This window comes from Aotus nancymaae, unplaced genomic scaffold (assembly GCF_030222135.1).
Source record: "Aotus nancymaae isolate 86718 unplaced genomic scaffold, 86718_ANA_hifiasm-v0.15.2.pri h1tg000011l, whole genome shotgun sequence".
Classification (NCBI taxonomy): Eukaryota; Metazoa; Chordata; class Mammalia; order Primates; family Aotidae; genus Aotus; species Aotus nancymaae.
In genome coordinates, this window is record NW_026988422.1 from 21,787,245 (window position 1) to 21,801,872 (window position 14,628).

A 14,628-nucleotide genomic window follows, 5' to 3' on the forward strand; every position below is an offset into this window, starting at 1 on the left:
GCAATGGTCCTGTTTTGGTGTGGTCAAATATTATTGCAGAGTGCTCTTATTTTTGTCTTGATTCCTCATGGTCACAGAGTGGCCTTGTCTAATGTCGCCAGATGTCAGTAGGATGCTTTTCTCTTTTCTAATTCTCTAACTGATTCTAATATCATGTTTTCTAAATGATAATCTTGTATACTCATCTCAACAATTTATGGTTTTCTTGAGGTTCAGTATGTTATATTTTGTTTACTGGGGCTATTGCTAGCAATGTTTTATAAGCAAAGCAACTTTTATCTTTCAGATATTTATTTTAAGAAAATATAATAGTGTTTTAGGATATTATTTTGTTAAATCTTGGGGCTCAACTTTAGAGATATTATATTATTCATTTTATTGCTTTAGTTATATTTTCCAAACTTTTTAGGTTGATAAATTGCCTTACCAATATCTCCTTGCCGATAGTCTCATGCACTCAATCAAATTGGTTTTATTGGCTGGGCATGGTGGTTCACACCTGTAATCCCAGCACTTTGAGATGCCAAGACAGGCAGATACCTGAAGTCAGGAGTTGGAAACTAGCCTGGCCAACATGGTGAAACTCCATCTCTACTAAAAATACAAAAATTAGCCAAGTGTGGTGGCAGACGCCTGCAATCCCAGCTATTCAGGAGGCTGAGGCACAAGAATTTCTGGAACCCAGGAGGTGAAGGTTGCAGTGAGCAGAGATCGTGCCACTGCACTCTAGCCTGGGCAACAGAGTAAGACTGTCCTCTGTCTCAAAAAAAAAGAAAAGAAAAGAAAAGAAATTGGTTTTGTTGTTCATCATTTTCTCTTGTATGTAAAAGGAATTAATTTGAAGTTAAAACATATCTTAGTACAATCATATCAATTTTAAGAAATATTACCCAAATATGTATTTAATTTTGACGTTTTTACTTAGCAAGTCATATATGCCATTTACTTCAAGTTAACATGCAGAAAGCTTAATTTTTGTCAAATCAATTTTAACATTTATTGTGTATGGTTTAATAACCAAGCATTTTTGTTATAGCTTCAAAAATATATGTATATTGCTTTAATGAACTGATATTTGAAATTTTTGTGTTTTTACTGCTAAAACTACTAGCTGGTGTATTTTTGTTATTTTTTGTGTCTCATTGTAAGATGTTGAGATAAGTGGTAAGTTCTCAGGATGCTCTACAGACTTAGGTTATCCCCACCACTATATTTTGTGTTCTTACCAATGGTTTTTTGAAGTTACTGATACATCTTTATGCAGTATATAATAATTTTCATTAGAGGAATACCAGTAATGTGTTTCAAAAAAATCATCTTAAGGCAAATCTGTCAGAAATATTTTCATTATTAACATTAGCTATTTTTATACTTTCTCTTCTTTTTTTTTCCTTAACCAATGATAGGCTAAATTTTATTATATTTAATCTATTACTGGTAACAAAAAAATGCGAAGTATACAAATGATAATTGAGAATCATATAACTGCAGAAGTTATCAGTATGGCTAGCATTGTTTAGCTGAATGAGTCTTAAAGCTGATCATATTATAATCATGATCTGTTATCAAATTCTCCTACTTTAAAGAAGTAGTATTTTATTAATCATCTTATTTATGATTTAAAAATAAATATTAATCATTTTTAATGATGTGAATCTCTAGAATACCTTTATAATCTTCTGAGTGTTCATAAACCATTTAAAATATTAAATTCAATCAAAGAGAAAATAGGATTTGATAGAACAAATTTGAAGCCAAATTGCAGCCACATTTGTCAAGTGCATAGGACTGAATGGCATATACATAGTTCATTAAACTTACCCCATTTATGTTTTATTTCATCTACGTTTCTATCCCATTTTTCTTTTCTTCCAATTTTCATACTTATTTTATATCATGTCATATATATATTGATATTCTTCCTCAATTCCTTTTTGAAATTAGGTGTTTATTGGTAAACGTTCATATTGAAGCAGTTTATTTGCCATATTTTTAAATGTAGAAAACCCATATTCAAGTTCCAAAAAAATTGGTATTCTAAATGAGGTTGTGTTATGTGGTGTGATTTTACTTTATTAACATTAAACTTTATTTGAAGCAAGTTAAAATTAATATTAGAATTAAGAAAATGATTGTTCTAATGTTTTCCAGCTGTTAATAGGTTATGAAAATGGTACTGTAGTATTCTGGGACTTGAAATCTAAAAGAGCAGAACTGAGAGTTTATTATGATGAGGTAAGTAATTTCTACTGAAATATTTGAAAGAGTTTTGTGACTTTGTGCCTATCTTCTACTTTTAAGCTTTGTACTTTGCCAATATGTTTAGCCTTGGGAAGTTGCCTGATTCTGACCCAATGCTTCACACTGTCTTTCGGTATTTGTGTTAAGTTCCATCTCTGGGTTTTTCTCTTAAGAGGAAATTCTGCCTTGACTGCCTATTTTGGAGCCCTTTTGTGGGATCTTATGTACTTTGCATTTGTTAATAGGTCCTGGCTTGTCAATCTTATGTACTTGGGTGCCTGTCACCTGTGCTATATCCCCAACTTTGTCTCAACTGCTTTTCCTTTCTCTAGGCTCCATGCTACATTGTGCCTCATTGTCCTTAAGGTCTCTAAAGACACTATTCACACTTTCCTTAGAAAATTCCTTTTCGGTGGCAAAATGTTCAAGTCAGTTTGAAAGGCCTTATCTTCTAATACTTGCCCTCTTAGATAAAGAAAAATTTTATAAATAGTAATACTTGATGTGACCAGATCTTAATAAGTGACACTTATTAAGTGACAAGATATTGAAGTAAGTTTTATTTTACATAATTGAGACTTGATTAGGTTTATATTTAGGGGAAGCAACAAACCCCTATTCATCAAGAAATAATCTCCCAGCTGACACTTCAATTGTTCAAATATTAATTCCAGGCCATTAATTATTTTTCCATTCAGAGAGGCTAACAAGAAGATGGTAAAACCAGGGGCAACAGATTAAAAGGGAAATTATTTTTTGTACCTGTGGAAATAAAGGTGATCATCTGTGCTCTTAATTCAATTTGAAAATGGTGGGAGTAAGAAGAGATGGAAGGAAAATATAGGCCAAAAATCTATGTCCAGTAAAACCTACTCTTACATAGGAAGAGTGACAAATAATTTAATGCAGCACTGAAATAATTAGAAAATGAAAAGCATTCACACATTTATTTTAGAACACTTCTTCATTTTATCACTAGAGGGATAAAAAATGTCTTCAAATGAACCTATAGCCACCCTAGAATACTTTACATGTTTTCCCCTATCCCCTTCATCACAGTTAATTTTTTTAAGTTTTGGTGCTTAAAGATATAAGCCTACACCTATTTTATAAACTGCACAATTCATTCTCAGTGGTTCTCATAGTGGTAAAAAAAAAAAAAGTTCAGAAAGAAAATAAAATGGCAGCGGGTAATTTATTCATGATTGGTGAAAAATAATCTGACAAGTAATATCATACAATTATGTTCTTTATGATCAAATTTTTGAGCATCTTGAATCATAAGAAAATAAAGTCCTAGGGAACTAAGCTAGGATTTTTATTTTGTTATACAAATTATAAAGATGGCGATGGATAGTGCTCCTCTGTCAACACTAGCAGCTAAACAAGAGTACAAATACCATCAGAATATTTAGCCAGTTTGAATTAGAATAATCACCTCAAAAGGAAACTCAGAGGAAAATGCTGAATCAACTAGCTTTCCTATGGCCTTATAAAGTATGGAAGAAAGATTTTGAGCCTTAAAAACAGAGTCAAATTTCAGTGAAATTTCAAAATAAGGATTAGCAGCTGCCTAAGTGAGTTAATACAGTACCACGACATATGTAATTTACACCTATAAGTTACTGACATCTGATATATGTATATAAATCTGTCATCTATTTATCTACTTTAATACATCATTATATGTTCTATTGTTTTAATAGAGATAGTTAAACACTTCATTTTACTGCCAAGCTTTTCAGCCTGTCCTCAGCACTTTACCTCTCATATCTAGAAAGCATGCTTAATACTTACCTGAAATAGTTTCTCTTAAGTCACCAATACAGTGATCTCTTCTTAGTCTTTAAATTCCTCATGAAACCTGTGGCTTTACCTCAGTTTCTCCTCTTAAAATAATTTATTCACTTGTCTATGTCTTTCCACCTCATTTATTATGCTTCCTCTTTCCATAACTGATTTTTCCCTTAGCTCTCCTTTAAATTGTAGATACTCTTTAGGATTATGTCTTCACTCTCATTTCTTCTCTCCCCAATGTATACTTTTTAATGTTTGTATCCTCTTTTATCATTTCAAGCATTACCTTTATGCTAAAAAAAATTAACATCCATACATCTATAGCCTTTACCTCCCTCCTGAACTCTAGATCTAAATATATAACAATATATTAGATAAATCCAGCTGAATATCCCATTGGCAGTGAATTTGTATTTAAATACCTAAACCTTCTATGTTTTCCTCTGGTTTTTAGTCTTATTTAGTTAGTTCAGTTTAGACTCCTCAAAGTAATATTTGTCTCTTCTATGATCATGTATTATGTGCAATCAGTTTCTGCAGTCTTTTTGAAAGAAATATTTTCCTCTGCTGGACTCTAGCAAAAAAAGAAATCTCTGTTTAGTAACAAAGGCCACAGGGTGAGAGAAAACACAAGTCTAGGATTTCATGTTGCTTTTTCCATTTAATCAAATCTTATTTTCTCGATGATATAATTACTTTAGCCATGAATTATATCCAACTCTAATAACACTGATTGTTTAGAACTTCTATCAATTATTTATGTATAACTTAGTCTGGAAATTTTGGTTGTGTGTATCTGTGTCTGTTTCAAACAATAAGTATGATTAGTATTCACTTGTATTCATCTTCTCTTTCTTAGTGCTTTATAAGTGTCTTTAAGGAAAATATGTTGTATGCTTCTTTTCTGCCTTATATCTGCTAGACTTTTTCTCATGGTACTTAGTACTTTACCCAAGTTCTGAATATACTTTATTAATTTAGAAAGAATACCAAGGATGTGGAAATGTGTTTGACATTAATTACTAATTCAATCAACAGATATTTATTGGGTACTCACTTTATGCTGGTCACCGTGTTAGCATTGGGAATACAGTAGCTTGGGAAAATGGAATACAGTCAGCCCTCTGTATCCATAAATTCTGCATCCTTGGATTCAACTAACTATGATAGAAAATATTTAGAAAACAAATAATGTTAAAACAGTATAATAATTTATAATACAAATAAAAAGATAGTATAATATATTTACATATCATTTACATTTTATTAGTAATCTAGGGATGATTTAAAGTATGTGGAAGGATATTGATAGGTCGTATGCAAATAGTATGCCATTTTATATAAGAGACTTGAGCATCTTTGGATTTTAGAATCTGAGGGAGTGTGGGGTTTCTCTAACTAATCCCCATTGGATACCGAGGGATGGCTATAATTACTTTTGAATCTTATCTGACTCAAAACTAAAGAGTTAACCTGAAAATATAAAAGAAAATTTAAACCTTTTTTGCTTTAAATTGATTTAAATAGTATATACAAGAGGGGGAAATAGCGTGCAATGATTAAGAATATGTTTTTTGTAGTTAGACAGACCTTGCTTTTGAGTTGTGTCACTTTAGCAAGTATCTCAATCTCTCAAGGCCTGTTTCACCATGTATAAATTGAAAAAATAATACCCTTTCTATGGGATTAAATGAGATAATATGTATAAAATGCTTGCCATGGGGATTGGCACATAGAAAGCCTTCAGATGGTAGCTCTTACTCAAATTATTTTTTAAGTTGGCTATGTTAGGAGGAAATAGGACTTCATGTTACTAGAAATTATAGTCTGATAAGGTTAGAAAAATTACGTTATTAAATGTTATTTGTATAATAATTTTATATCAGAATAATCTTCCTTTGGAATATAGAATGATATAACCTATCTACCTTTTCCCCCTCTACTTGTTTTTAATTGTTATTTTATTAGGCTATTCATTCAATTGATTGGCATCATGAGGGCAAACAGTTCATGTGCAGCCATTCAGATGGTAGTTTGACTTTATGGAACCTGAAAAGCCCAAGTCGCCCTTTCCAGACCACAATTCCACATGGTAAGATGTATGCTTTCAAAAGAAATAAACACTGGTGATTCAGTGTCTTGACTTGAAGTAAGAGAGATGGTATTAATGTGTTTGATAGAAAAAGGTAATAGGACATAACTTCTGGTTCTAAATACCTGTTTTATACCACCTACAGATCCCAACATTATACCCCAAACTTTCCATATTTCTCTTTTTCCTACCGATCCGCATCCCTACTTTGTACGCTGTACTTATGTACTGTCCCAACCAAAAATTGGATAATGGATGGTTGATACATCTGAGGCAGAGGAGATAATATAGGAAATTTTGTTACTTTTAAGGGTTGAGGAGCCAGTGAGAGAATGGCAGTATCCAGATCTGACATTCAGACTTAATTCCTGTACTACTTTATAGTCTATTGTTTTCTAGATTTCACTTGTTTCCATTTCTGCCATTTGATTCCACTAGATTATGAAGATTGTGGTTTAATTGGAGATTGTACTTCTCTTACTGCTTTTCACATAGAAAAGAGCATTTTAATCCTAAATGAGAATTTTAATCACAGTCAGGGATTTATGTTGGATCTGTATACCTAACAGGGAAGAATAAAAAATTCAAATGTATAAATATGTATAATTCAGATGACTAAATTACTTGATAATGTTGGTGATGATCTAAGTTCCATGTTTACCTCACACCATTGGTCATTTATAAGAACAAATGTATCAGAACCTAACAGTTGATCAAACATATTCTATTTTACAGTTTCTGAGCCTTCATTATCATGTCACATTTGGAAAATAGTGGCATAATTTCTGTAATGAGTGACCATAGATCACAAACATTCTTAGAATTATTTTATGTTGTTTGTCTGCCATTTTTTTTGTATCACGGTCACGTGCCCCATCAGTAAATGATTAAATTATTGCAACATTCTTCCAGAATGTAAATGTTTTAGTCTTTGCTGGTTTACTTAGAGATTACTTTACATTTAGATGCTTTATTTAGAGATTGCCATGACAGAAACCTTGGATAGGTATTTGCTATATATACCGCTTAGGATTAACTATTTATTTCTATGATAGACAATAGGTTCTCGCCATACACCCTCAGCTAACCCCCAATTCTCATGTCTTTCATATGAGATTTACACTTTTATAAAGTGTAATATGAGCTAGTCACAAATTTTCTACTTACTTCCTTCTGTTCTTCTCAAATACCAGTTTCTATTAGTTTTTTTTTTTTTTCTGGACATTTGATACTTTCATTTTTTTTTTTTTTACCATATCCATATTCATCAGTTTGGATTGTTTTCTATTCTGCTTTTCTGTTGAAATAAAGTTCTGTTTACAGGTTGTTCAACACATCAGCATTGATGTCTTTTATAATATATAAATCAGATTATATTCCTGTTGTCTCACAATAACACAAGCACTAGTGTTTTTGATAATAGAGGCATTTATTGTAATATCTACTGACATTCTTTGGGTTTATTTTCTTCCCTTTTGTTTAGCCATTTTTATTTTCTAAAATAAAACTTTTCTTTAAGTACTACTTTAGCTATATCATATATATATATATATATATTTTTTTTTTTTTTTTTGAGGCGGAGTTTCGCTCTTGATACCCAGGCTGGAGTGCAATGGCGCGATCTCGGCTCACCGCAACCTCCGCCTCCTGGGTTCAGGCAATTCTCCTGCCTCAGCCTCCTGAGTAGCTGGGATTACAGGCACGCGCCACCGTGCCTAGCTAATTTTTTGTATTAGTAGAGACGGGGTTTCACCATGTTGACCAGGATGGTCTCGATCTCTTGACCTCGTGATCCACCCGCCTCGGCCTCCCAAAGTGCTGGGATTACAGGCTTGAGCCACCGCGCCCGGCCTATCATATATATTTTTAAACCTAATATTAATCATATAATTTTAATATGTAGTTTGAGATATTTTCTACAATTCCTTCTATAATTCTTCTTTGACCCATTAGTTATTTAGACATGTGCTTTCTAATTTGTAAACATGTTTATTTTTATTACTTGTGTTATTATTATTAATAAAAGATGAGCCTTGCTATGTTGCCCAGGCTGGTCCTAAACTTCTGGCGGCCTGAAGTGATCCTCCCACCTTGGCTTCACAAAGTTCTGGAATTACAGGTGTGAGTGATCATACCCAGCCTCAATTTCTAAACATGTTTTTTTATTATGGATTTTCATTGTTTTTATAATGCTTTTCATTTTGTATAGTTTAAATCTTTGCTAATTTTTTGTTTGATATTTTAATTCTTAGAGAAGTGAGTTAACATTTCTCTTATAATGGCTTTTCCTTTGTAATTCTATTCATTTCTGTTTTATGTCCTTTAAAAAACAAATAGGTCAAGGTAGTTCATGGTATTTTTCAGATTCCCTGTAATTAAACTGACACTTATTTAGTGCTATCAGTTGCTGAGAGAGTGGTATTAAATTCCTCATATGATTATAGATGTGCACGCTTCTCACTTTAATTCTGTCCATTTTTGCTCTATGTATTTTGGGGATCTATTATTAGGCATCCATTACATCTCCTGTAAAGAGCATAGTCCATCTTTTATATCCACAGGTTCTTCACCCATGGATTCAACAAAACCAAAGAACAAAATATTCTGAGAAAAAACAATTAAAAATACAAAAATTTAAAATAATACAAATAAAAAGAAATAATACTATATCACAATGATTTGCATAGTGTCACATTGTATTGCATATAAGTAATCTAGAAATGATATAAAGTATACAGGAGGATGTGTGTACATTGTATATAAATATTATGCCATTTTATATAACAGACTTAAGCATCTATAGATTTGGGTATAGGAGGGGGAGTCCTGGAATCAACAGATACTGGGGATAACCATAGTTGGGTCTTGTGCTTTTATCTAGTCACAGAGATCAATCTATTAATATTAAATGTAGTTACTGATGAGACTGAATTTTGGCCTACCACTTTATTATCTGTTTTGTGGGTCCTGTCATATTTTTCTCTTTTGCCTTCTTGGGAGTTATTTCAGTATTTTCTATTAGAATTTCATTCCAATTTAAATATTAATCTAAGCGTTTTATTTTCACATATTTTTTATTGGTTGCTCCAGGGATTACAATATACTTTTTTAACTATTCAAAGTCTATTAGAGCTAACATTGTAACACTTCACATAAAATGTACAAATCTTGTAACCATGTAGAGATCTATTTCTCTTCCTCTACTGTCCTTTATGCTACAGTTATCATACAGTACATCTAAATATATTGTTATAATTTGTGTTTAAATAGTCACATCTTTTTTTAATCAAGAGGAAAAACAGTCTTTGAATTTCTTTGCTATTAATCATTTTCATTTGTTCCTGAAAATACAAGAGCATTATTTAATTTTTCTTGTAGGTCTAGTGGAAATGAATTCACGTAGCTTCCTTTTTCTGTAAGTTCATCTTGTTTTGTTTTGTTTTGCTTTCCTTTTATGGAGGCCATTTTTCCTGGATTTAGGTATCTGAACTGACAGTTTGTGTGCACATGTGTGTTTTGGTTTTAAGGTGATGAACACTTTACATGATCTCTGCCTTCCATAATTTCTGAAGAATGAATCTGTAGTAGCTTTAATTTTGCTTCCTCTTTATGTAATATGTCATTTTTCTCCAGTTGCTTTCAAAATTTTGTGGGATATCTTTTATTTTCAGCAATTTGACTACTTTATGTCTAGGCTTGTTTTTTTCAAGTTCATTCTGTTAAGGGGTCTACCAACCTTCATATATATATATGTGTATATGTATGATATATAATTTACTGGATAATCACCTGTTTCACTTAAGCTTAGCACCGTTGATGGCATTGTTCTTATAGCTGGTTGTTGCTGGTGCTGGAGACAATGATTTTTCCTCTTTAGTGGTTTCAAATATGTATTTTTCAATTGCAGTGCTCCCAGTTACACATGCATACTTACACACATACATATACAACACATATCTACATATATGATATTAAACCAAATCCTACCAAACACTTAATAGTGAAACTTTTGCTCAGACAGGCCAGGGGTGTCCACAATTACCACTTTTATTTAACATGTTCCTGGAAATACTAGCCAACATTATTAGACTTGAAAATGAAATATATTTAAAAATTTAGAAAGAGTATTCAAAATTTTAGTTACTTTTTCATAATGCAATTATATAACACAACACAAAAATGAATTAGGAAAACTATTGTATGTAACAGTAGAATTCTGAACACAAAACAAACAAAATATAATGGATGACTAGAACCATTTTAGATCACAGCACTCAAAAGAATACATGGTAATAAACCTCAACGTACATGTGATGTATTATTTCTAATAAGGAACATACAAGAGAAAACAAATAAATTAAAAACATACCATATGTATGCATAGTAGATTCAATATTAGAAAGATGTTGATTTTCTTTTCTATTTATCATTTTTATTTGTTCCTGAAGATACAAGAACATTATTTAATTTTTCTTATAGGCCTAGTGGAAATGAATTCATGAAGATTCCTTTATCTGGAAGTTCATTTTTGTTTTGTTTTACTTTTTTTTTTGCTTTCCTTTTTTGGAGGCCATTTTTCCTGGATTTAGATTTCTGAACTGACAGTTTGTGTGTGCATGTGTGTTTTAATTTTAAGGTGATGGAACACTTTACATGATCTTCTGCCTTCCATAATTTCTGAATGAGGAATCTGTAGTAGCTTAAATTTTGCTTCCTCTTTATATATTGTGTCATATTATTTTGTAAATTCAATTTGTTCCCAAGAAAAATAATTACAGGGTTTTCCCTGACAAAAAACAAGCAATGGGGAAAGGATTCCCTATTTAATAAATGGTGCTGGGAAAACTGGCTAGCCATGTACAGAAAACTGAAACTGGAGCCCTTCTTTATAGCTTATACAAAAATTAACTCAGGATGAATTAAAGACTTATATGTAAAACCTAAAACCATAAAAACCCTAGAAGAAAACCTAGGCAATATCATTCAGGACATAGGCATGGGCAAAGACTTCATGACTAAAACACCAAAAGCAAATCAAAATTGACGAAAATCAAAATTGACAAATGATCTAATTAAAGAGCTTCTACACAGCAAAAGAAAATATCAGAATGAACAGGTAACCTACAGAATGGGAGAAAATTTTTGCAATCTGTCCATCTGACAAAGGGCTAATGTCCAGAATCTACGAGGAACTTAAACAAATTTACAAGAAAAAAAACAGCCCCATCAAAAAGTGGGCAAAGGATATGAACAGATGCTTCTCAAAAGAAGACATTTATGCAGCCAACAAACATAAGAAAAAAAGCTCATTATCACTGGTCATTAGAGAAATGCAAATCAAAATCACAATGAGATACCATCTCACTCCAGTTAGAATGGCAATCATTAAAAAGTCAAGAAACAACAGATGCTGGGGAGGTTGTGGAGAAATAGGAATGCTTATACACTGTTGGGAGTGTAAATTAGTTCAGCCATTGTGGAAGACAGTGTAGAGATTCCTCAAGGATCTAGAACCAGAAGTACCATTTGACCCAGCAATTCTAATACTGGGTATATACCCAAAGGATTATAAACCATTTTTTTATAAAGACACATGCACACATATGTTTATTGCAGCTGTATTTACAATAACAAAGACTTGGAACCAACCCAAATGCTCATCAATAAAGAAAATGTGGCACATATACACCATGGAATACTCTGCAGCCATAAAAAGAATGAGTTCATATCCTTTGCAGGGACATGGATGAAGCTGGAAACCATTATTCTCAGCAAGCTAACTCAGGAGCAGAAAACCAAATACCACATATTCTCACTCATAAGTGGGAGTTGAACAATGAGCACACATGGACAAAGGGAGGGGAACATCACATATTGGGGCCTGTCAGGGGTGAGGGCCTATGGGAGGGAGAGCATTAGGACAAACACCTAATGCATGCAGGGCTTAAAACCTAGATGATGGGTTGATGAGTGCAGCAAACCATAATAGCACATGTATACCTATGTAACAAACCTGCACATTCTGCACATGTATCCCAGAACTTAAGGTTTAATAAATAATTTTTAAAAAAGAAAAATAATTACAGGGCTTTCAAAATTAGATGAGCAAATATGTAGCAAAGATGAACATAATAGGAAAATTATTTAAACAAGAAGTAATTGTTAATTACAGGCAGTTTGGAAGATTTGATGCCCTGACTGATTCTTACTGAAATAAATAAAATATTGTATATGTCAGGTTTTTTTTTTTTTTTAAATTTAACCTGAGATGGTAAGCATGAAAATAAGGAATCTAAAGACTCCAAAAGAGAACATTAAACTATAAATTCTGAGAGATAAGTGACAGCAATAGATTTTGTTCTAAATTTTCTGCTATATTTTGGAGAGCTTAAACTTCGTTCTTTAAAAAACAGGTTTATTGATATATAGTTCACAACAGCAATTTGAAGCATAAACTTCAATGGTTTTTCTAAATATATTCATAGTTGTGCAATTAGCAACACAATTATTTTAATCATTTAATAAATTTAGATCATTTTCATCACCACCCCCAAAAAACCCCATACCTACTAGCAGTTCATTTCCATCCCCACTCCTCCAGCCCTAGGCAATCACTAATCTTTTTCTATCTCTCTATAATTCCATTAAAAAAATGAATAAAGGACCTGAATATACATTCCCAAAGAAGACATAAAAATGGCCAATACCTATGTGAAAAGGTGCTCAGCATCATTTATAATCAGGGAAATGTCAATCAAAACCACTGTGAGGAATCATCTCACACCTATTAGGATGGCTGTTATCAAAAAGTCAAGAGTTAACAAATGTTGGCAGCTATCTAGAAAAAAGGGAATCTCTGTAAACTGTTGGTGGGAATGTAGATTGAAACAGTCCTTATGAAATAGAGTATGGAGGTTCCTAAAGAAATTAAAAATAGAACTAAGATAGAAACCAGCAATCTCTCTTATGGTTATATACCCGAAGGAAATTAAATAACTACCTTATAATGTTATCTGCACTCCCATGTTCATGACAATATCCACAATAGTCAAGATATGGAAACAGCCTAAGTGTCTGTTGACTGGTACATAGATAGAGAAATCAAGGTATTTAAATACAATGTAATATTATGCAGCCTTAAAAAAGAAAGATACCTGCCATTTGCCACAACATAGATGAACCTGGAGGGCATTATGCTAAGTGAAATAAGCTAGACACAGAAGGAAAAGTATTGCATTGTCTCATCTGAAATTTTTTAAAAAGTCAAATATACTGAGATAGGGAATAAAACAGTGCTTTACCAGGGGCAGGAAGGGTTGGGAGAGAAAACAGGGAGATGCAGATCAGAGGTTACAAAGTAACAGATATATAGATGAACAAGTTGAAATCTAATCCACAAAATAAGGACTAAAGTTAATAAAATTGTATATGAGATTTCTGCTAAAAATTTTAGCTGCTTTTACCACCAAAAAATGATTAAATATGTGAGATGATGGATATGTTCATTTGTTTCACTTGTTTACCATCTATGTGCATTCCAGAACATCATGTTGTATACCTTAAATATATACGATAAAATTTATTTTTAAAAACCAAGTGTTTCAGTTCTAGGTAAAGTTAAAAAATATATATATGCATTAAAAGTTTGGAAGTCCCTTTAGTTTATATATGAATGCTTTTTTTTTTTTTTTTTTTTGTTAATCTCTAAATGCCTCCATTTCATCCACATTATTGAAAGATGTTTTATCTGCATATATAAAATTCTGCCTTGAGAACTATTTTTCCTTGGCACTATGATGATATACAACTTTTGCCAGGCTACCATTTTATTGTTCGAAGTATTCTGTCATACAATTTCCATTATTTTGTGGTGATTCATCCTTTCTGTGACTTCTATTACAATTTTATCCAAAAACTAAAGTGTGTCTATGTTGGACATCTCTTTACTTAGCCTGCTTTTGTTGTAGGAAAAACCGGTTCTTGTCACACGACCATGAAATATTAGACTTGCAGACACTTTGAAGGGTGAGAAGGGTAGGGTTTATTGGGTGAAAAGGGAAAAAGAGGGAAACAGAAACTCTCCGCAAAGCGAGTCCTGCTAACAGCCTTCCTGTCTAATAGATTGAATCCCAGGTTACCACCCCCAAACAGGAGAGGTCAGGCTCCTCCCCACTGCAAATGGTGGGAACTTCCTAAGGCTCCACCCCAGTGTGCATTCTTCCCAGCGCAGCCCAGTTGGAAATTTTCCAGGGACCCGTTTATACTTGGCTTGTCTCGCTTTGGAATACACTGGGTACTTTTTATCTATAGATTTATATTTTTTATTTGTCATGAAAAGTTACTTCTATTTTCTTTTTCTTTCTTTCTTTCTTTTTTTTTTTTTTGGAGATGGAGTTCTGCTCTGTTGCCCAGGCTGTAGTGCAATGGCTCAGTCTAGGCTCACTGCAACCTCCGCCTCCCAGGTTCAAGCGATTCTCCTGCCTCAGCCTCCCGAGTAG

General features: G+C 32.6%; 1 protein-coding gene across 9 annotated transcripts in view; it reads left to right on the forward strand.

Annotated features, from left to right (window-relative positions):
• Positions 1-14,628, forward strand: part of STXBP5L (syntaxin binding protein 5L) — a 440,807-nt gene that overhangs the window by 225,496 nt on the left and 200,683 nt on the right. For all 9 annotated transcript variants that reach the window (XM_064374676.1, XM_064374677.1, XM_064374680.1 and 6 more), the window contains 2 exons: positions 2,152-2,235; positions 6,007-6,130. In XM_064374676.1, the coding sequence (XP_064230746.1) occupies positions 2,152-2,235; positions 6,007-6,130 (208 nt within the window). The remainder of the gene's footprint in view (positions 1-2,151; positions 2,236-6,006; positions 6,131-14,628) is intronic.